Source organism: Mustela lutreola, chromosome 12 (genome assembly GCF_030435805.1).
Source record: "Mustela lutreola isolate mMusLut2 chromosome 12, mMusLut2.pri, whole genome shotgun sequence".
Taxonomy (NCBI): Eukaryota; Metazoa; Chordata; class Mammalia; order Carnivora; family Mustelidae; genus Mustela; species Mustela lutreola.
In genome coordinates, this window is record NC_081301.1 from 32,333,254 (window position 1) to 32,355,642 (window position 22,389).

The 22,389-nt window shown below is 46.7% G+C and overlaps 1 protein-coding gene across 1 annotated transcript in view; it reads left to right on the forward strand.

Annotated features, from left to right (window-relative positions):
- GABBR2 (gamma-aminobutyric acid type B receptor subunit 2) overlaps positions 1-22,389 on the forward strand; it is a 338,485-nt gene that overhangs the window by 120,346 nt on the left and 195,750 nt on the right. Inside the window, exon 3 of the mRNA XM_059142785.1 lies at positions 15,275-15,445. Within this exon, the coding sequence (XP_058998768.1) occupies positions 15,275-15,445 (171 nt within the window). The remainder of the gene's footprint in view (positions 1-15,274; positions 15,446-22,389) is intronic.

A 22,389-nucleotide genomic window follows, 5' to 3' on the forward strand; every position in this document is an offset into this window, starting at 1 on the left:
ATTCTTTCTGCTGGGGAATTGTATTTAGGGACCAAGATCTGGGGTCTAACTCTGCTCGTTGCTACTGGGGGTCATTGCTTCTATGATTTTTTTTTTTTTTTTTGGTGGACTGAACTAGACTTCTTCATGTTTTAAACAAAAACATTTAACCTTGACTATGACTATAAGGAGATAAACACACCCATCTAGAGCATTTTACAAGCCACCTGGCCTGGATTCTTCACGAAAGTTAATGTGGTGGAAAACAACAAAAACAATGGAAAGGCAGGGAGCTGTTCTTAGATGAAAAGAGGTTATAAAAATATAGGAGCCAAATGGGAGGCATGGATGCTGATTAGATCCCGATTTTTAACATCCAATAGGGCATTTTGGGGAAACCAAAGAAATCAGGGTAGACTGACCATTGGATGGTACTGAAGTGAGTCTCGTAAGTGTGGTGAGGACACTGCGATCACACTCCAGGGGAATCTTCCAGAATCTTCTGGACTGATGGGAGTGACGTGTCAAAGTTTATAATTTTGAATGCATCAGAAACAAAAACGTGTGTGTGTGTATGTGCGTCTCTGTGTATGTGTGTATACGTGTGCGTGTGTGAATATTTTTACAGAGAGGAAGGCAGATGTGGAAAATACTGAATGGTGAAGGGGATATGGTGTTCACTGTACTGTTCTTTCAATCTTCTTGTAGGTTTGAAGAGCTTCACAGTAAAAAGCTGTGAGTGTGGGAGGTGGCGGGCTGGTGGAGGAGACTCCATCTCTCTCCTGGTCAGACAGTGGAGATATAACCAGAAGTTTACAGATTTTTCTCAGTGTGATTGATAACATTTGTTAAGTGCCTTTGTTTTCAGTTCTTAGGGATTGCTTGCTTTGTGTTGATCAATTTTATTTTTAAAACCTACACAACTTTTAGATGATTCCACAGTCAAAAAGGATGTAACAAGTAGAGAATTTCTGGACCCCATACAGCTTCCCTCTGTTCTGTTCCATGCCTCTCCTGTATTTAGCCCTTTTTCATTATCCCTCCAGTGTTTCTCGTTCCAAATATACATAAATGTGTCTTTATTCCTCTTCCTCTATCTTATGCAAAAGGGAGCCTACTGCATATGCTGTCCTGCACTTTGCTTTTTTTCCCTTAATTTTCCCAGAGCTGTATGTTTTGTCACTATATAAAGATATCCCCCCCCTTTTTTTTTACAGCTACATAGCACTTGTCGATGTGCATGGACTGCAGTTGGGACAGCCAGTCCTCTATCAATGAACATTTGGGTTGTTTCCAGTCTGTTGGAATAACCTGAGCCACACTGTTTCATAGGGGTGCCAGTGTGAATTGGGGGTGAATTCCTAGAAGGGGGATTATGGGGGGTTAAGGGAATGCATCTGTAATTTTTCTAGAAAATAAATGATTGCTGAACTGATGAGAAAAACTAATGAATGAATTTGATTAAGAAGAGCAGAAAATAAAAGGCTGATCCCCAAATGGAGATCTAAAACAATTAGGCCCTCTAACTATCTTGGAAGAGGCTGGTTTCAGACCCCCCTGACCAAGTCTCCAAGTGCCACAGTTTTCGTTCCCTCACGGAAAGAACGAATTCCTCCTTGGTCTGTAAATCAAACGCAGAATTGCAACGTCATGAAAAGGTAGAGCTGAAATAAAAAGCCACCCAGGGCCATCTCCTTATTTTAACGGCAAGGGGAGTCCGGGCCCAGAAAGGGGGGGAGGTCAGGAGAATGGTGGAGAAGCAGCCCCCGATTCGGCTCAGTGCCATCATTGCAGTGAACAGCCCGTTCTGTGTCTGCTTTAGAGGAAAGCCCACTTGCTTGTGGGTGCTACCGAGAGTCAAACGGAAAATTGTCCTAGCCTGCGTCCCCGAGATGTTATGTAAGGAGCACGGTGGTTCAGACCCCTGCGTGCTCTCCGTCACAACATCGCCTTCCACGGAACTCTCTCCGTGTAAATGGCTTCGGTTTCCCATCTTTTGTGTTATTCTGGGGCGTTCAAATGGAGTCCTGATGATAAATCGGACCAGGTGGCGGCTTCGACGGGCTGTGTGCGTTCTGGCCGGTGATGTGGGTGGTCATGTTTGTCGAGGAGAGCCTGGCATTACATAATCCCGGCATTGGTGGCATTCTGATTTGATTCTGAGCAGGCGGCACAGGGCAGCAGATGAGTTTCGCCCAGCCCAGCTGTGGACTCGGGCTGGGAGCCTGGGCAAGTCCCTGGTCTTCTCCGGTCCCCCTGCGGGTCAAAATGAGGAACTGGACAAGTTCAGGATGGCGGATACACGAATGACGGTGGAGCCCTTGCTTCCCCGTCCCATGCTAATTGCAGGTGTGACCTCATGCTCTTCACCAACTTAACCCACATCTCTGGCCGCCACTATCAACGTACTCGTGACGTCACATAGGCTCAGGTCTATTTACCATCTCTGGTGTGGATGGTTAACTCAGGAGTCATGATAGAAGGCAGGTGTCCAGTTAAATTAAAAAATGTCAGGCAAATAAAGAAGTCTTTCATCACAAGTATGTCCCCAGTATTGCTAACTACAGCAACCCTCTTAAGCCATTTCTACTTGTACGGTTATTTCTCTTTTTTTAATGTAATTCATTTGATTGGAGAGGTCCGTCTACCCCTTTGTGGCCCTTCTGATAGTGCTTATTTTCCAGTGCCCAGATAAGAGTCTTGCTCATGATATATTGTTTAAATGCATATTATGACCTAATTTAATGGAAAGTAACAGAGATTTGAGTAGGAGATTTTTATTTCTGAGGACTGTATATTCTTATAGGACTCCTTAATGAACCTGCAATCCAGTGTTTCCCAGACCTCCAAGACCCTTGGGTCTACCACTTGTATTGTTAACTGATTTAGTATTTTCCTTTAAATACACATATCCTTTTATTTAAATACCATGAATGGAAAATCTGTATCATTTTCTAAGAAGATGGTATAAAAGTATAAAAAAAGAAAATGTACTTATTGAGATATAAAATGTAAATATAAATATAAAAAAGAAAATGTACCTATTGAGATATAAAATAGAAATATAAATATAAAAAAAGAAAATGTACCTATTGAGATATAAAATATTAATCTAGGGCTCAACTAAAATCACTAGGTTTACCATCAGCAGACACTGACTCATGCAAACCCCCTGCTGGTTTGAGAATCCCCTCCACAACCCTGATACATAGGTGATTCTTGAGCATCTCCTTGAATATCTCCAGTGATGGAGAACTCAGTACTTTGTAAGATTTTGATTCCTTCTTGAATATCTCACTATTAAATGTTTCTCCCGGATGTTGATCCACATCAGGCTCCCTGAGAGAGTCATATATCAATTCTACTTTTCTCTCTGGGACCCCACATACTAAGTTTGCTCCCTTTGCATTCACTCAGACATTCATTTATCAATACATGGTTGAATGCTTTTTCTGTGACAGCTGCTAGGAGAACTAAGGGATAGCAGGGAAGTCTCCCTGGAAGAGGTGGCCATGAGCAGGCCTGGACAGATGAGTAGGAGCTGGCCATGAGGAAATGGGAGGATCCAACAGATAGAAATGCTACATCCTCTTTCACTGCAAGCATTGAGGTGGGCCACAGCACACCTTTCTCCCCCTGTAGATGTGATCTCAACCCATTCACTAATTAGAGGTGCTAAATTGATATGAGGAGACATGATTTTTGCAGTGTGGTAATTAAAAGGCAGTTGGCTTCACAGCTGTGATCACACGAGAGCACTTCTTACCCATAAAGACATCAGCTGAAAGCAAAGTGCAAAGGAGCTGAGGAAGCCAAGGAGGATTCTAATGTAATTTGCTAATTTCCTACATTTGTCACCTGTACAGCTGTGAGGGGGAAATCGAGCATTTTACCAGAAGTTTAAGAGAAAATTAAAGACATACATCCTAATTGTACACAATTAGACAAGAAATATAATCATTATTATTTTTTTAAATTAACAAGCCATTTAAAATTCACTTGATCAGGATTTAGAAGGCCTGATTGATTTAGAATTGTGTCTCTGCTTGGTGGCATTCATGTCACAGCGAGCAAACCCATTCATTCACTGAAGCATCTCCTCTGTGAAATGGGTGTACTCCTCTCCCCTCTGCCTTCCTTGGGATTGAGGTATTACTGAGAGGAAAAAGCTTTGAGTTAAGAGGCCTTTCATAAGGGTGAGAAACACCATTGAAGCCTCATAATGTCTAAGTCTAGAAGTTGTGATCTGACATTAGCCATCATTCTCCTTGGATCCTGAGATGGGAGTGGGGTGGGGTGAGTCACCCTGGATTACAGAGAGGAGACGGATCCCAACAGGCAGAGGAGGGTTCCGTGGTGAACAGCGGGGCTGGCATTCAGCCCCAGCCCATCCGCACTGAGGCCCTGAGTCCCTACCTTATGGGCCATACAGCTTTCTCAGCACTGTTTTGCTTTCGATGTCTCTCTGTTTTATTCTATCTCTGACTTAAATAAAAAGGAGAGAAAGGATTTGAGGAAGTAATATTTGTTTTCTAACTCCTTTATATAAAATAATGAGAGAAAAGCTGAGGCAGGGAAGGAGGAAGTAAGAATCACAAAATGTTGGAGGTACCTGGGTGGCTCAGTGGGTTAAAGCCTCTGCCTTCAGCTCAGGTCATGATCCCACGGTCCTGGGATCGAGCCCCACATCGGGCTCTCTGCTCAGCGGGGAGCATGCTTCCTCCTCTCTCTCTCTGCCTGCCTCTCTGCCTACTTGTGATCTCTGTCTGTCTGTCAAATAAATAAATAAAATCTTAAAAAAAAAAAAAGAATCACAAAAGGTTGTATCTAAAAGAGCAAAAAAAGTAAATTACTTTACAATTTAATATTTACAAGTAAATAAAAACTATTTCTTAAACTGGGTGATGGGCAGTTGGATATTGGTTTCGTTATTACTCCTTAAACGGAACATAGTTATTTTATATACTTATACAGTTAGACATAGCTTTTATATGATGATAAAAGTTTTAAAAGAAAAATAGGAAGAATTTTCTCTTAAATGATAAAATAAAGTTTTATATATACATATGTATATGTGTATATGTGTGTATATATATCCACACACACCCATATGAGTTCTGTTTCATATAATTGAATTGGACAATCCTAGGGAATCAAAAGCATAATAAGCCAGTGATTCAGTATTATTGTTTTTTCTTTTAAGCAGATTTTTTTTCTTCTTAGTCTTTCTTTCTTTTAAATTGCCCTGGTTGCTTTCTTGTCTTCTATGGGGTACCTCCCCAAGAAACAGCTTTGAATGTTGGAGAGAGAGCTACATGCCAAAAATGAAAGTCCCAAGGTCAAGCCCTAGCCTTGCTACTTGCTAACGGGTGACTTTGAGCAAGTCACTTAACCTCTCTGAGTTTCAGTTTTCTTTTTCTTTTTTTTTTTTTTTAAAGATTTTATTTATTTATTTGACAGAGAGAAATCACAAGTAGATGGAGAGGCAGGCAGAGAGAGAGAGAGGGAAGCAGGCTCCCTGCCGAGCAGAGAGCCCGATGCGGGACCCGATTCCAGGATCCTGAGATCATGACCTGAGCTGAAGGCAGCGGCTTGAGCCACTGAGCCACCCAGGTGCCCCAGAGTTTCAGTTTTCTTATTTGGAGAATGAGAGTCATGAAGTCTACTCCACCAACATGGTGGGTTTTGGTGAAGAGTTAGACTAAAGAAGTAAACTTGTTTTAGACATTGTTCATTACAGTTGAAAAATGTAGCAGTCTGCAGAATGAGCAAAGGCTCATGGAGTCTCCCTGCTCTGCCTGTTGCTGGCTGTGTGACCAAGGACAATTGACTTAACCTCTCTGAGCCTCAGTCTCCTCATCTGAAAAGTGCAGATTAGAGAAGTGACTACCTCGTAGGGTCGTTTTACGCATTAAATGGGAACGTGAATGCTGAGCCCTTCATGCTGTGTTTGGCTCATGGCAGGTGCTCATCACACAATAACTTAAAGGAGCCAGACTACCGGAGCTCAAATCCCAACTTCACCCCTTACCAGCCTCAGGGTCTCAGGCAGGTCACCACACCTCCCAATGCCTCAGTTACTCCATGAGGAACAAAGACAATGATGCTTCCTCTGCCTCCCTCACAGACTGTTTCCAGCTCCCCAGAAGAACACGGCATCAAGGTGGGTAGTGAAAGCCGGGCTGCTCTGCCCCTCTGAGTGATTCCAGATGGAAGCTCATCAACAGGAAGGAGAAATGATGGTTCTCCAAGTGGCTCCAGCCGGGGCTCTCGGACTGAAAAGCCTTCCAACCTTAGAGCAAGTCTCTGCATGACGCCCCAGCGGGCCTTTTTGGGAATAAGCCTTCAAAAACACCCCAAGGCCAGGCATTCCTTTCCCCTCGTTAACTCAGGAAATGCTTTGCAGCAGCCCCACAGCGCATTACTCTCAGCGGGCCTCTATGGAGAGGCACTCTGTGTCCAAACAGTTTCTCGACAGGGCTCGGGTGCAGCAGCGACCTGGCGAGGACCTGAAGCGGGCCCGAGTTCCCAATGCCCCCAGCCCAGCGCCTTTGTATACGTCCTGGCACTGGCCACAAACAGGGTTTTGTCAGAAGCTTCCTGAGAAAGTTGCATTCCATTCATCTTGGCTGAAAGGGACCCGAGATGACAAATACTTCCCTCATTTAATTACAGAAACAGTCAGCAAACCCATGGAAAAAGATTAAAGGGAGCAGAGAAAAGAGCAAGACTCCATCATATTCCCCCCCGCCCCCCCCCCCCCCCACCGGCCTTGCTTCTGGCCTGAGTCTCTCACCTAGGATTTAGCAATGAGAGCCGCTCTCGGTCCTACTTCCCACCTGAAAATTGCCATCACTCCCCAGGAAAGTTAAACTCAGAGGCTCCAAATCAAGGAAAGAATGAATTGCATTTAGGCAAGAATTCATCAGTGGCTTGGAATTTAATAAAGATCCCGAAGTTGGGAGGTGTGTTTACATTTTTCATCTGGGCTTACATCTGCAAAGAGAAATGAGACACAAAGGCAATTATCTGAATAAATCAGAGCCAACGAAACACATACCCACACAAAACTAACAGACTTCTTCATCATTTTCCTCAACTGTTGGAGAGAAGAGCCGAATTGTGTGGTTGCGAGGAACCTTCGATATCCTTCGTCCATCATTGTATTCAGAGGTGAGGAAGACAGACCCTAGAAGAAATGATGTCCTTGTTCTCACAGTCATAGAGACAGGCTTAATGAAGCCCGTTTTCCCCTGCTCCCTAAAGTGGCCTCATAGTGGCCTCAGCTTAATGTTAAAGTGATTTGCATTTCCATAAGCAGACCCTAAACCTTACAAAATATTTCATGCCAGGCTGAAAATCCCCTCCCAGAGAGAGATGCTGACAACTCTCTCCCCACTTCAATCTGCTGGTTAAGGTGAGTCACCCAGAATCCCCCAGGACTAGCCATGCCCACCATGGAAATGTGCTATGTGCGAGAGATTCTGGAAGCCTTGGAATCAGCTGCCTCATGGCTGTGCTACAGGGTCTCAGAAGAAGGAGCAAGTCCCCAGATCGTTCCCCCATCTCAGCTGGGACTGGCTCTTCAAAGCTGAATGAAGAAAGAGAACAGGATAGAGAAGTTAAAAGGCCAGTTTTGTCACTCCTGTACTGACCTTGCACAACTACATTGCCTTTCTTTTCCATGGTTTCTTCAGCTGTAAAATAGTGATTCTTACCTCAAAGTACCGAGGGGCTCTATGACCAACTCACATTCTAGATGTTTGGCAACTTCAGTGATTTCAAATAGGTGGAGCTAGATTGATAAAATCCTACAAAACTTTTCCTCCTGGCACTCTGAACACTGCCTACTAATAAGACAGTAATCATTGTGAAAAATAATAGACTTCTCCCTCTTTCCCACAACCTGAGTTAGGGACCCAGGGCATTACCAATCAGAACATTGGATAGCTACACCTCTACTCACAGTTGCTGACCTTTGAAGCAGCCAAGATGCTTTCTTCTCTTCATTTTCATCTCTCTTTGCAAATTCAAAGAGACCTATACATTCCTAGGAAAAGCTGAATAGGAAGAAGACAAGAGGACACTAGGAGTGCATTGCATCCCGGGAGGCAGAAACCTCACAAGTAAAGTTTCATGGGCAAGAAAGAAAAACCCTGGCAGGAATGTATGATGGAAATGTAATGTACTGTGTTGATTCAGAGCATCAGAAAATTAGTCACTGAGGACAAAGATGTCACTCATTAGCATAGAACAGTAAAAAGTGAGAGCCTTCTGGACACTAAAGACTGTGCTCAAATATTTTTCTGGGAAAAATATTCAATTATAATGTAAAAAGACAGAAAATGGGTCACAGGCAATCCATGCATTGTGTTATTTGATAAGCCAACTCTGAAAAGACCTGCCTTGCTTTTGACAATGAGTACACTGGAAACAGCTGACATTCAGCCTTTGAAAAAGTATTGCAAAAATAATAAAGGTGCATCATACCTACAAGAAGCAGAGGAAGAGTCCACCTCTGAAAATGATCTATTGCAGAACAAAGAAGAAAACTTCAGAAAAACATTTAGCATCCTCAGTCATATGCAGAAAAAAACAGGGTCTCCCTGGACTCGTCTGGGATAAGACAACAGGGTAAGAAAGGAGTGTGATCCTAAACAACTTTTAGGAAATGGAAAATCTTAATAACATCATAAAATTATGTTAGGGAGAGTAAAACTTAAAAGTGAGGCTGTTGAAAAGCAGATCAACAAACTCATAGATCAAAGAACCTCAAAGGCTAAGGGCTGCAAAGTCAAATAACAATGAAGTGCCACCATGTCCCAGAAAGATCGGCAAAAAGTAGGAAAGGAGATAATACCAATTATTGGCCAGGATATGAGGAAGAAAGAACTTGTGCCCTGCTGTTGGGACCATGAGTAACCCAGCCACTTTACCAGAAATGAGCGAAACTAAATATGCACAGATCCCATAATAAAAGATATGGAATAGAATGAGATGCTCTTATGAGCTGTAGAGGACAAGGAACCAGAGATGAAATCATGGAAAGAAATATGATCAATACGGAATTGAAGAATGAGAAGACAGGGGGTGCCTGGGTGGCTCAGTGGGGTTAAAGCCTCTGTCTTCAGCTCAGGTCATGATCCCAGGGTCCTGGGATCGAGCCCCACATCAGGCTGTCTGCTCAGCCGGAAGCCTGCTTCCTCCTCTCCCTCTCTCTCTCTGCCTGCCTCTCTGCCTACTTGTGATCTCTGTCTGCCAAATAAATAAATAAAATCTTTAAAAATAAAAAAGAAAAGAATGAAAGACAGCATCTAAATAATGAGGCTCTCTGGAGCAAAGACAAGAATATATATGAATATAATAAAATCAATATGGTATTACATATAATACTACACTTGTATATGCATAGAAATTTTTTTCTGAGTTGAAAAGCTTGAAGGTATAGATTAAAGGATTCCCAGTGTCTCAGATAAAATCAAGAGTGTCATACCAAGATCTAGCTTAGGAAATGTTTTGAAATCTAAGAATAAAGAAAAAACCTTTTTTGGGGATTCAGGCAGAGGACATCAGATACCTACAAAGGAATAAGTGTCAAACTGGCCCCAGAGTTCTCCTCTGCATCCCTTTGTAGTTTCAAAGGGGGGAAAAGCAGCCCAAGAATTTTATACCCAGCTAAATTCTAACCATGTGTCAAGGCAACAGAAGGTCATCCTCAGCAAGATTTCAACCACTTGCCCTTCTTCAGAATATTAAAAAAAAAAACAGCAGTTTGAAATAAGAAGCAAGATTAATATACCCAGAATAGAGAGGAGTAGACATATAGTGTGAGTATAAAAAGAACAAGAGGAAACAAACAGGAAGCATACAAAGAGAGCAAGACTATCAGAGCACCTGGGTGGATCAGTGGGTTAAGCCTCTGACTCTTGATTTCTACTCAGGTGAGGATCTCAGGATTGTGAGAGAGAGCCCCAAGTCGAGCTCCATGCTGGGCCTAGAGCCTGCTTAAGATTCTCTCTCTCCTTCTCCCTCTGCCCCTCCCCACTGCCTCCCCTCTCTCCCTCTCAAAAAAAAAAAAAAAAAAAGATTGCCAACCAGGTAAGTGCAAGATCAAGAAGTACTTACTACAGCAATAAGCTTACATGCTTTAAAATCCGTGTGCTCTTTTCAAGAAATATACTTTAAAACAATCTTAATAGAATGCAAATAAAAGGAGGATCAGCTCTATGACAGGTAAATACAAGTAGAAAGAAAGTAAAGGTTTCAATATTAATATCAAGCATGTTATAATAGAAACCAAAAAGTAATAAAATGACCAAAAAAGTAATAAAATGACAGGGGTTTTTTTTTACTTTGATAAATATTTTAATTCTTAGTTCATGGAATGATTATTAAGTGCCTGCTTTTGGGACCAGGCAAGGGTATACGTTGCTAAGAAATAAAGATGTAATTGTAATGAACATTTATGCTCAAAGTAACACAAAATCAAAGCAGATAAAATAAAAATTGTAGAAATAGATGGAGAAATTGTCAGAGACGGTAGAGAAAAATTGAACAAGTCTTCCAGTCTTTGACAGATCAATTTAACAGAAAAATGGAACATGTGATACTCAGTGACTTTAAAAAAAAAAAAAAAATTTTATTTATTTCTTTGACACAAAGAGATCACAAGCAGGTGGAGAGACACAGAGAGGGGGAAGCAGGCTCCCCGCTGAGCAGAGAGCCCCATGCGGGGCTCAATCCCAGGACCCTGAGACCATGACCTGAGCCGAAGACAGAGGCTTTAACCCACTGAGCCACCCAGGCACCCCCCCAGTCATTTTGGTTGATTATACCTGTTATACATAAGAAATCTGATGAAGACTTTCATAGCTTACAACTTGAGACTGCATTCTCTTTTCCGGCCACCATGGAACTTTCACAAAATTCGATTGTAGAATAGGCCACAAAGAAAATCTCGATAAATTCCAAAAGCAGACACCCTCCATGCCAAATTCTCAAAACAGGGCAATAAAACCAGAAATGGTAACAAACTCTAAAATTTTAAAAGTACTCTCTGAAATAAATCCTTGGTTAGGGATTAACTATGAGCCTCAATAACTCAGAGCCTCAATCAGAGCGTGTTTGGAAATGAACTTGGTTGTGTGAAAGAAGGAAGGAGAGCCCAGAAAGCTTGGGCATCGCGGTTCTGGCCGTGAAGCAGACGGCCTGGTGTTTCCAGATGCTGAAGGACTGGGCGGGGAGGAAGGGCTAGCCAGCACCTAGGAAGCAGGTGGGCAGCCTTCAAGGGGAGAAAGAACACAGGAGTTGGAGTCCTGTAGACCCACCTTTGGAGTCCCGCTTCTACCTCTTACTGGCTATGGCAAATATCTCGATGTCTCCCATTTCTATGTTTTAGCCTGCTTATTTGGAACTAGGGATGTTGAGCTGTATTTGCGGTTCTCAGCCCTCCCTGTGTATCGTCATCACCTGCCAATTTTTTTAAATAATCCTGAAGCCTGACTTCCAGACTCAGAGATTACGATTCGGTTGGTTTGGTGTGGGACCGAGGCATTGTATTTTTTTTTTTTTTTTTTTTTTTTAATCTCTCCAAGTGATTCTGCCGTGCAGCCAGGAGAGACAAGCCCAAAGCTAGATGACTTTTCAGGTTCCTCCAGTTCGGAAAGTCAGCAGTGCTCCTAGGCCACTGCAGCCTTTGCCCACAGAAGAAAGTTTGAGGAGGCTAAAGCCAGAGGCAAGGTAACACCAAGCCATCTAATCAAAATGAGCATTATCTCAAATGGGGCAGAAAATACTGGTGCCAGTTAATATTTTGCACCCAACATGATTTAGACCGGGGGCATGGATTGTACTCCAAGCCCATTGTAAACACAATGGGCCATTTATTCACTGAACAGTAACCACTGTAATTACCTACAGGGCAAACATATGAGGTTTTTCAAGCAACAACTAATTGTGGACCTGGAACTGATAGGACAATAGCGATCAAGTAGTAACCAGAGTGTGATTCATAAATCACATCAGAAAACCCATATTTCCCAAATTGTGTCAGAGAAGCATCTTGGGGGACGGGATGGCACATATACCATCCCAGGTCCTGGAAGACTTACTCCCTGATTTTTCGAACAGCTCCCTCTTTCTCTTCTCCTGTCCATAGGAGGCTTGACATGTTGCTTTAATTTTGAGAGACGAGTCACAGACACTATGTCCAAGGGGACTGTAGAGAGCATCTACTTTTTGTCCTCATTCTGGGACCGCAGTATCACCTGTAGGCAGGGGTGCTGACCTTGTTTGGGTCACAGGACCCTCCTGATGAAGCTGATGGAAACTGTGGATCCTCTTTTCAAAAAAATGGGTACACCTATAGGCACATACCTGCCCACACGACTTTTTCATATAATTTTTGAGGAGCTCACAGATACATTGGAGCTCCTCTGTATTCTCACTAGGTCGTAGTCCAGCCTCCTTTTGCATACCTCCAGATGCAGGGATCTCACTACTGGCATTGCTGGACAACTCTGAATGCAAGAACTCCTTGGTGTGTCCAGCCAAGAGTTTCCTCTCTGTGTGTTCTTTTTCCCATTGCTCCTTCTACTCAGAATTTTTCTAAACAGTCATTCTACCCTTGGCCTTTAGCAGTCTTGGGATGATGTCCCTCTTTCTATGAGGATCTTGGGAACTGGTTCCTACAGGTACTCTTTAGTTCCAAGTGACAGCTGGTGGCATATTTTGTGTTCCTCTCAACAGATGGGATGTGGTGAGGTTGCTGGTTGTACCCAAGAGATGCGGGGATCCTAGGTCTTGGTTGTCTACCCTCTGAGCCAGGCCAGGAAGAGGGACAGGGTCCCTTCTGCCTCACTCTGTGAAAGTGTTAGGGAGGAGAAGGAGCACTTCCTTGGGTGACAGGAAAGGCAGTAAAAAATATCTTCACTGGGGCTGGAGGACACCCGTATATTATTTCCCTGGATGCTGGAATTGGACTCTGGGATGTATTGGGTCTAGAGCTGCTGCTGGGACAGCAAGGGCTCAGGGAGGAAGCCTGTGAAGGCAGAGTGAGCTTGCTTCAGCCCTCTCTGGGGCAAGGGTTTACATGAAATAAAAGAAGGAAGGAGGGGCGCCTGGGTGGCTCAGTGGGTTGCGCCTCTGCCTTTGGCTCGGGTCGTGATCTCGGGGTCCTGGGCTTGAGCCTCACATCGGGCCCTCTGTTCGGCGGGGAGCCTGCTTCCCCCTCGCTCTCTGCCTGCCTTTCTGCCTACTTGTGATCTCTCTCTCTCTCTGTCAAATAAATAAATAAAATAAAATAAACTTTAAAAAAACCTACAAAACTTAAAAAAAAGAAAGGGAAAAAGAAGGAGGAGAAGGAGGGTAGCAGGTTGGGAGGAAGAAAAAGGAAAAGGGGCACCTGGGTGGCTCAGAGGGTTAAGCCTCTACCTTCAGCTCAGGTCATGATCCCAGGGTCCTGGGATCGAGCCCCACATCGGGCTCTCTGCTCAGCAGGGAGCCTGCTTCCTCCCCTCTCTCTGCCTGCTTCTCTGCCTACTTGTGATCTCTGTCTGTCAAATAAATAAATAAATCTTTAAAAAAAAAAAAAGAGGAACAGAGGGAAGGAAGGTGGGGGGGTGACTGAATGAAAGAAACTGTGGAGGAATTATTTAATAGTCTCAATGAGGGAAAAGCCTTTCTAAATATGACACAAAACCCGAGGACATAAAAGGGAAAAAAATTGATAAATTCAACCGCATAAAATCTCTATGGCAGAAGACATTATAAGAAACACAAAAAGAAAAAAAATGCAGACTTGGGGGGGGACATTAGCAACTTGTATTGCAAAGGGCTAGTTTCGTTCATATAGAAGATCACTTCTACCAACTGATAAGAAAAAGACTGAGAGTCAAATTGGAAATCAGGGGAAGTATGTGCACAGTTTCCAGAACAAACTGCAAATTGCTCCTGAGCTTAAGAAGAGGCATTCCCTGCTTATAATGTAAATGCAAATTAGAAGAGCAATAAGATACCGTGTTTCTGCCGGCACACGGCAAAGATCAAAAAGGGTGATAAGCACCTTCGGTGGGTGAGGCCGGGGGACCGGGAGAGCAGAGATCAGAGGAAATGCTACAGAGAAGGTGACATTTCAGCTGGGCCTTGGAAGACAGATAATTAAAATCCGATTTAGCAACTTACTGGCACTTGAAAGAGAGAGAAAGAATAATGAAGGGGAAGATAGACAGATTTGACTACTGAGTGTCGATTAAAACACACACACACACACACACACACACAGTAAAAGCAAACAAACTGGGATATTTGCAGTAACTCCAATAGTCTGAGTTTGGATGCTGTACTTAAAAAAAAAAGTCTTCATTAGACTTCGTCAGAAAAGCGTTAGAATACCACTCAAAAAATAAACAAAGGATATGAAAAAACAACTCCTAAAATAGAACATACTACTAGTTAACGATCCCATGGAAGTAAGCTCAACATTATGCATAACCCATGAATGCAATATGACTCATTTTTTTTAGTGGTAAACCATTATAAAATTATAGAGAGACATGTTTTATTTCTCTCTGTTGGTAAGACTGTGGTGACATTGGCCCTCTAATTATACCTGGCTAGTGGGTGTGTAAATTGACATAATTTAGGGAGGGGGGACAAATATTAAGTCTTCAAAACCTCATCCCCTTTATGTGGGAGATTTTATATCACGGACTCTATCCTACAGAAATAGCCTAAAATGTAGAAAAAAGATGGTTGGCACAAAGACGCTTTTAGAATAACATGACAATAATGACAAATTGCAAACAGTCTAAATGCCCCCAAATTAGAGATGATTCAGTAAATTATGGTATGTTCCTATGCTGGAGTATTACACAGCTATTAAAATGTTTGCACGGAGTTTCTTTTTAACAAGATGGTTTCAAGGCTTGTGGGATAGTATTAAGGAAGGGGTTCAATTGTGTACGTAGAATGATTTTGAAAATCTCCTTCTTAAAAAAAATCACTGTGCATGGAAAAAGGACCAGAAGGAAATAAACTGCATCAATGGTGGTTCATTGGTGAGGAGTAAATTATTGGTCCACATTTTTCCTTCTTTCTCCTTATTTGGCATTTTTGAAAACCTTCTCTTCAATTATAATGTATCGCTTTCCCAACAAAAAGGCTTTAACAAAATGCCTTGCCCCATGTGTCCCCCCCGCCCCAATCTGGCTCAGGGTCTATGTTCTGTTGGGGGAGGTCCTCGGCGCACAGCCAAGAAATACACCAGTAAAGGTGATGTCTCTTTTGTGTTTTCCAGCTTTCCTTTGCCGCAACCACGCCTGTCCTAGCTGATAAGAAAAAGTACCCATACTTCTTTCGGACTGTCCCATCGGATAACGCAGTGAACCCAGCCATCCTGAAGTTGCTCAAGCATTACCAGTGGAAGCGAGTGGGCACGCTGACCCAAGACGTGCAGAGATTCTCTGAGGTATGTGTGCAGAGAGGATGTGCCCACACCAGCCTGGCAGCTGCGGTCTCCTTCCAGGGGGCAGCGTGGCTTCAGCAGGGACGGGTAACATCATAGGACCCTTAAGCCTGCTTTTAGGAGCAGGCTCAGAGCTGACACGCCGGGGCCAAGAGAGAGCTAGTGGCTGAGGAGTCTGGACACGGGGCAGGTGAACCTGTCCAACCCACGTAGCTCAGGAGTGAAACCTTTTGTCATGCCTCCCGGCTAAATCCTGTGGCTCATTCCCTGACTGCACCTGTAGGTTTGCTGTCCTTGTTACTGACGCCCAGTGACACCCGCCCCCGCCCCCCACCACCACGCAAATCATGATGAGCCACCAGGAACATCTCTGCTGTGAGGGGAGTTTGGGGAGGGGCTGGCTTAGAATGAAGGCTCTGGTGTCACCGTGGATTGGGTGGGTTTGTTGGGGGTTTTCTTTGGCGGTTCATTTTAATGGTTTACTCGCATACATCATACACAGTGTTTCAGGGCTTATTTTGTTTTTGCCAAGAAAGAAAAAAAGTTGGCTATGGATAGTAAAAAAATAATTACGTTGCTTTGCTCGATCCCTCTAAATCCCGCTTTCTCTCCCAAGCGAACCCTTGGTTTCCATTTACTGTTCATCTGCCCAGAACTTTCTCCGTATATTTAAGCTCAATGACTTCATACTATATGTGTTGTTTTTCTCACTTCACTACAGATCATAGAGATCTTGATAGACCACATTCCTATTAATGGGTCATGGTGTTCTGTCAGACAGATAAGTGGTAATTTATTGGATGTGTCCAGCTTTTTGATAATCACAGCCAGTAGCTTCCTGTCTCGATGTGGTCTTCTCAGTAGATTTCTAGAGGCAGAATTATTGCGGTCCTTTAAAATATTGCAACAAACTGACCTCCAGGAAGGCTGTTCTGAGTCCTCGTCACGCCAACAGTGTTTGAAAATCCCCATTTCCACACTTCTTTTCTAACTGTGATATTAGCAATGTTTACAAAGTTTTCCCTAGTTGGATGAGTGCAAAATGATCTCTTGCCTTCTATCCCGTCCTTCCTGGAGCTCCTGCTTTCCTTTTTTTCCCCCATGTGTGCTCTGGCTTTTCAGAGCATCCCAGCAAGGCAAGCCATTCCACATGTGCTCAGCAGCCCGGGGAAACACTGGGAGCTGTGTGGGGAGAATGTGGGAGTTGGGTGTTCAGGCGGTCCTCGGTGGGAGGAGTCTTGGAAAACCCCGCCCCTTGTGGCAGTGGGAGGGGTTGGGGTGGGGGGTGGGGAGTGGGGCGGGAACGTGGAGGGGGAGATTTGTGTGTCCAGGAGGGTGGGTGCACAGCAGGGCTGGGAGTCACCACACCTCTCCCTACTTCAGCTCCACACTTACTCTATGAGGCTCTGCCTCACCAGTCCCACGGGAAGCAGAGCCCACTCCATGCATTGGCTGTGTGACCTTGGAGAAGTCACCTCACTTCTCTGAACTGTGGTTTCCTGCCCTATAAAATGGGGACAGTTCTTGCCTTCCCTGCAGTTCTTGCCAAAATCAGTCCTGGATTTGAAAGAGCTGTGTAAGCCGGAAGGTTCATGCACAGGGAGGGATGTTTTGGAGGCGCTTGAAAAGCAGGAGTGTTTGGCCCCGCGGTCTGTGCTCATACAAACAAGGCAGGCTTTTCCCAGGCAAGGCTGGTCCTCATCTTCCCACCTCTCTGTTTCTCGGTCCCCAGGGACAGGCATAAGGGAAACGGGACCTGCAGTGGCAGGGACTCCTTGCCAAACGCTGCAGAAGGCTAGAAGGCTGCCTTCTTTACAGCGGTGACCAGTGCAAGCAGGTTGATGGTGAGGGTGGGGACGCCCAGTTCTGGGGCCCCATATTGACAGTGGACCTGGCAGCGATGGGGAGAGATCTTCTTGTTTCCAACAGTCTTTGGCTGTCAGCGGGAGGGACCATTAGGGACGCCTCCTCCAACCTTTTCATTGTATAGAAGTGAAACACCGAGGTCCAGAGAGGGGAAGGGACAAAGGTCGGGGTTTCAAAGCCCTCTGAAGTCATGAAAGGTTATTCACAGAAACGTCCAGACTGAATCCCGGGATCCCGACTCCCACTGCAGGGAAACCTGTCCATTTATAACTTTCTTTTGTCACATGGGAACTGCTTGTAACCATGGAGATTCGAAGGACACCAAAGAAGTTAAATTGTTCGTCCCAACATTGTTGATGTTTTATACATTCCCAAACGCGCTCACAGCCAGCAGCCCGGTAGGGAGGGTTTATGCTCCCATTTTACAGATAAGGAAACTGAAGTCCGCAGAGGGTGGTAGGTCTTTTCCTCCAGGACACATGCTGATAAAGGGTCAGCTGCGTGCCGGACCCCCCCACTGCCACCTCCATGATGCTGTCCTCGCTGGGGTCGAGTGGCAACAGTCTGGGAGCACATCTCCATCCCTGCATGGCTGTGTTAGGGCCCTCCACTGCGGTTTCAGGGCATCTCAGTGGGAAACCTCTTCTCTGAGGACAGGATGTTGCTTGGTGTTGTTGCTGGCAAGGACCCCTCTCGATTTAAATCTCTCAGCCCAGCTGACTCCTCTGTGTGCCCAAGGGCTTTGGCACCCCTCTCCCGATGTCTGGGCTGCATCGCTGGCGGGCAGGCTCTGGACACTCTCCAGGGGCTAACAGCTTTTCATGAGTGCGAGGGAAACTGCATTCCTTTTATGAAATTGGCCGATCAGCAGCATCAAGCTCTTCTGTTCTGAACTGGTGCACTGGAAAGATGATCAAATGAAGGCAGTCCTGAGGTTGGAGAGGGCTGGGTGGGGGGGAGAAGCTTAATCCCAGAAGCTTATTACACTGGGACTGGAAGGGGTGCAGGGCTAAGAGTCATCCCACCTCAGGACTGGCCGCTCCTGTGTCTGGAGAGGCATCCTACCTAGTGTATGGTACCCAGAGGCTGCCTGGGACTTGGATCGATCGGAAGGGGCCGTCTCCAGATCTCACTTTGCCAAGCAAGGGCTGTGTGGGCCCAGACAGTTTCCTTCACCTTGTTGACTTGGGTATATGGGATCTAAGGCTGCTGCTGAGACAGACAAGGCTCCATAGTGAACACCAGTGGCTGAAAAGGTAGAGTTGCATCTGCCCTGCCCTCTCTGCAGCCAAGACATAAATGCATTGAGAAAGAGGGAAGGATTTTGTATCAGGCAGGCTAATCTCTAGGCCCAGCTCTCCCAGGCGAGGGCTGCGTGGCCACGAGCAGTACACTTCATCATCTCCGTGAGATCTTTGTGTAAACAGGGGTATTTATCCCGACCTCACAGGGACTCGGCGATGAGAGAGTTAGAACGAGGGAATGAAGGACCTCTGCAGAGTAAGTGCTGATTCAGTGGACATCATGTCCTCCACTGATTCCTGCAACAAACTCTAGGAATGCATATCCCTTCACTCAAAGGATAATAATGTGGCCTGCGCTGTGCCAGGGTGTGTGATGGGCATGGGCCCTGGGCTGTGGAGGGCCTGGGAGAAGTGGACATCGTGGCTTTGGGGTCGGTGGTGTTAGGACTCCTTTGCTGGGTTCTGGCTGCTCATTGGGATCACCGGGAATTTTTTTTTTTTTTAATACGTCGGGTTCCCTCTCTGCCCCCACTTTGAACAGCTTTCCTGGGATATAATTTGTACACCATACAGTTCATCCATTGTTAGTCCACAGTTCAGTTATTCTCAGTAAATTTCGTATTTTCAGATACGGTTATGTGGCCGTCGCCGCAACCCAGTGTTCGAACCCGCCCATCCCTCCACAAATTCCCTTGTGCACGTCTCTAGTTAGACCCACCCCCGGCCCCGGGTACGTTTGCTTGCTCCCTCCTTTTGCCCGTTTTGGAAATTTCATATAAATAGAATTATATAACATGGACTTTTCTGTGTCTCGCTTCTTTTATTTCCCATAATGTTTTTGACGTTAACCTGTCTCAGTAGTTTGTTTCTTCATTCAGCGGGGTAGTGTTGCCCGGTGGGGACAGGGCACATTTAAAATCACCAGGGAGCTCTTTAAAAGCCGGATCCTCAGGGTCAGCCCCCAGAACAATCTCGTTATATCGGATGACCTCCGGCATTAGACCCTGTGCGAGCTCCCCAGGTGGTTTCAATAAGCCCTCAATGTCAATGTAGTTCTCAGTCGGCCTGGTCAGGAGTTCAGGGTGGGAAATGGCGCCCTCTCGTGGCGGGGGCCAGGGCTGTCAGAGTAGCCCCGGTCTACAGGCCACATGACCGCCCTTGCTGGGTGCTGTGACCGGGACACTGGTGCGGCAGGGTGGAGAAGGTGGAGAGTGCCCTGGGCCCGGTGCCGGGGCTCTGCCAGGTGGAAGACAGTGGTGGGGGCGGGTGATGAAGATGGAGGGTGCTGCTGAGTGGGTGCTCCACAGGGCCTCGGATGGAGAGGGATGAGCAGACAGATGGCCCGTGGGCTTGGAGGAAGTGGAGCTCTGGAAGTCTCTGGGGAAGCTTGAGGGAGCTGGAAGGGTGGGAGGCGTGGTCAGAACTGGAGGGAGGACGTCGAGATTGAGGGGTCGGGCCCTGGGTCTGGGGGAACGGCTGAAGTGGAGGGGAGGTAGAGGTCACTGGAACTGGGGACGAGGAGGTGAGAGACCAGAGGGTTGTGGGACATCCCCGTGGGCATGGCAGGCACAGGATGGAGGCAGGGCTTGGGGTGGAGATGAAGGCAGTGAGCATGGCTGCCGGGGCAACCAGCAGACAGCAGCTGAGAGGGGGGGGGTGATCGGGCCTCTCCCCGCCAAGTTCCTGCTCCTGTGGTCTACAAAACCGTCTTCACCAAGTTATTCTTTAGTTTCCCAGTTCCATGACAAGGCCAGCTAGCTAAGCACCGTGGACGAATTAGTCTCTCCAGACTTCCGTTTCCCCTTCTATGAGATAAGGGAGCAGGTCCAGGCGACTTCAATGATCTCTCTGAGCTCAAAGAATTTTTGAGGAGGGCCTAGGGAGGTCAGGTCTTTGACCCCATTCCTGCCACTCCCAGGGGTGCGCACATGAGAATGACTTCGCCTCTTTGTGCCTCAGTTTCTTCATCTTGAAAATGGGGCTAATAACCGCACCTAACTCTTCGGGTGGTGGTGAGGATGAACCGTGTCTAGAAACTTCAGAGTGCTGAGGGACGTGCCTGGCTCGTAAGCAGCACCAAGCAAAGGTGGCTGTTATTTTTCTGATCATCTCGAATCTGGTTCTGTAGGCTGCGGCTGCCCTCCGCCTCCCTCAGGAGCCCCGCTGTGTGGCTGCCCGAGGCTCCTATCCTGAACGCCCTCCAGGCAGGCTCTGAGACTCCCTGCCCCGCTGCTGGTCCTCAGTGATCTCAGCGCTTCCGGGGCTGACCTTTCCATACCAGAGACCTCCTCCGAGGGTTGGGATCCTCTGAGGCCCTTGATCTGCCCAGCCCCGAAAGGGCACCATCTGCAGAGCTCCTCCTGCTGAAAGCACCAGCCCTTTCAGCCCTCCACAGCCCCGTGGGGCCCTTGGAAGCCTTCCAGGCTTGCCAAATCCCTGGCTGCCCCACCCAAGGGGTCTCTCTGGTCACCTCCTCTAAAGGTGGTTTTTCTTACGGAGCAGTCACCGGCAGGGGGGACACTCCTGCAGCGAAAGACAGGAACCTCGTGCTTGCATCCAATTCAGGAACCAGGCTTAATAGGCATCTGCTGCCCTTAGCGGGAATGAACTCCTTGGCCTGGCTTCAGAGCCCCTCCATGGTCCCCCCCCCCCCAGGCCTCCTCCTCTGTCACCTTAAGTCCCTTCCCCTTCTTCAGCAAGCCACACCTCCATACTGGCTTCTCTCTGCAGGAACATCCTCCCCCACACCTGTCCAGCCTTCCTCCCCAGGCAGGATGCTCCCTACACCTCCCTCCGCTGCAGGCTGCCCTCTGTACCTGCTCCTTGCTCAGGGCGGCTCAATCACCATTTCTTCTCCGCCCAGCTCCCAGCACTATTGGCCCCAGAGCCCTTGCGGATGAGGGCCAGGCCGAGCTCTCTCCCCTCACCCTGCACGCTGCCTAACACGAGGCCAAACGCTCAGCAGGGATTTCAGTCCTTGACTCTATAATCCAGGGGCCAGCTTCTTGGGGGCAAATGCAGTGATTTTCTTTCCTGTGGCTCTCAGTCTGCCTGCACCACGATGGTGAGATGGGATGGAAGCGATGCAGGAAGACCCCTGCCCCTAGCTTGTTACAGGGGCGGTCGGGAAGGGAGGAGCTGGCATAGTCAGCAAGTCCCACGCCCACAGAACGCAGCCAAGCCATTTCTGTCGTTTCTCAGCTGGGTCCTTTTTTGGATGTGGCATTGTTCCGTGGTGGAGATTTCTCCCAGAGATCTCACTGGAACGTTCGGGGCCAGCCCCTGGAACCAGCAGTGGCCAGGGATCCGCCTCATGGTCACTTCTGGGGGGCATCGATGCGGGGCATTGGAATGCACGCCTTGCAGTTTGAGTCATTTTTCTTGGCTGTGTCATCCTGCGATGTTCATTCTGAGTGCTCGGCACTTCGGAGTGCTTTCTCACCAGGGTCGGGTAATCGCATCCTCTAAGGTACTGTCCTGGACCAGCAAGCATCATGTCACTGTTGCTCTCACCTAGAAAAGCAGATTGGAGCGCTCCCCCACCCCCCACCCCAGCCACCCTGAATCAGACCCTCTGGGGTGGGGGCCCAGGCTGCTGGAGTTTTCGAACCCCTGTCCTGGAGGAAGGGCCGCCTGCCACTGAGGCCGCTGCGCTCCTAGGCCTGCGTTGTCTGAGAAATGGGCCAGGCATGCTGGAAGGCCTGCAACACCTCTGCTCTCTGTCCTTGGTCTCCCTCCAGGCTGCAGGGTCACCTGGGCCGCCCACGCAGCTGCAGATCTTCCATCATTAGGAGGCAGGAGGGGACTCCTGACAGACCAGACTCTGATCCTGATGGT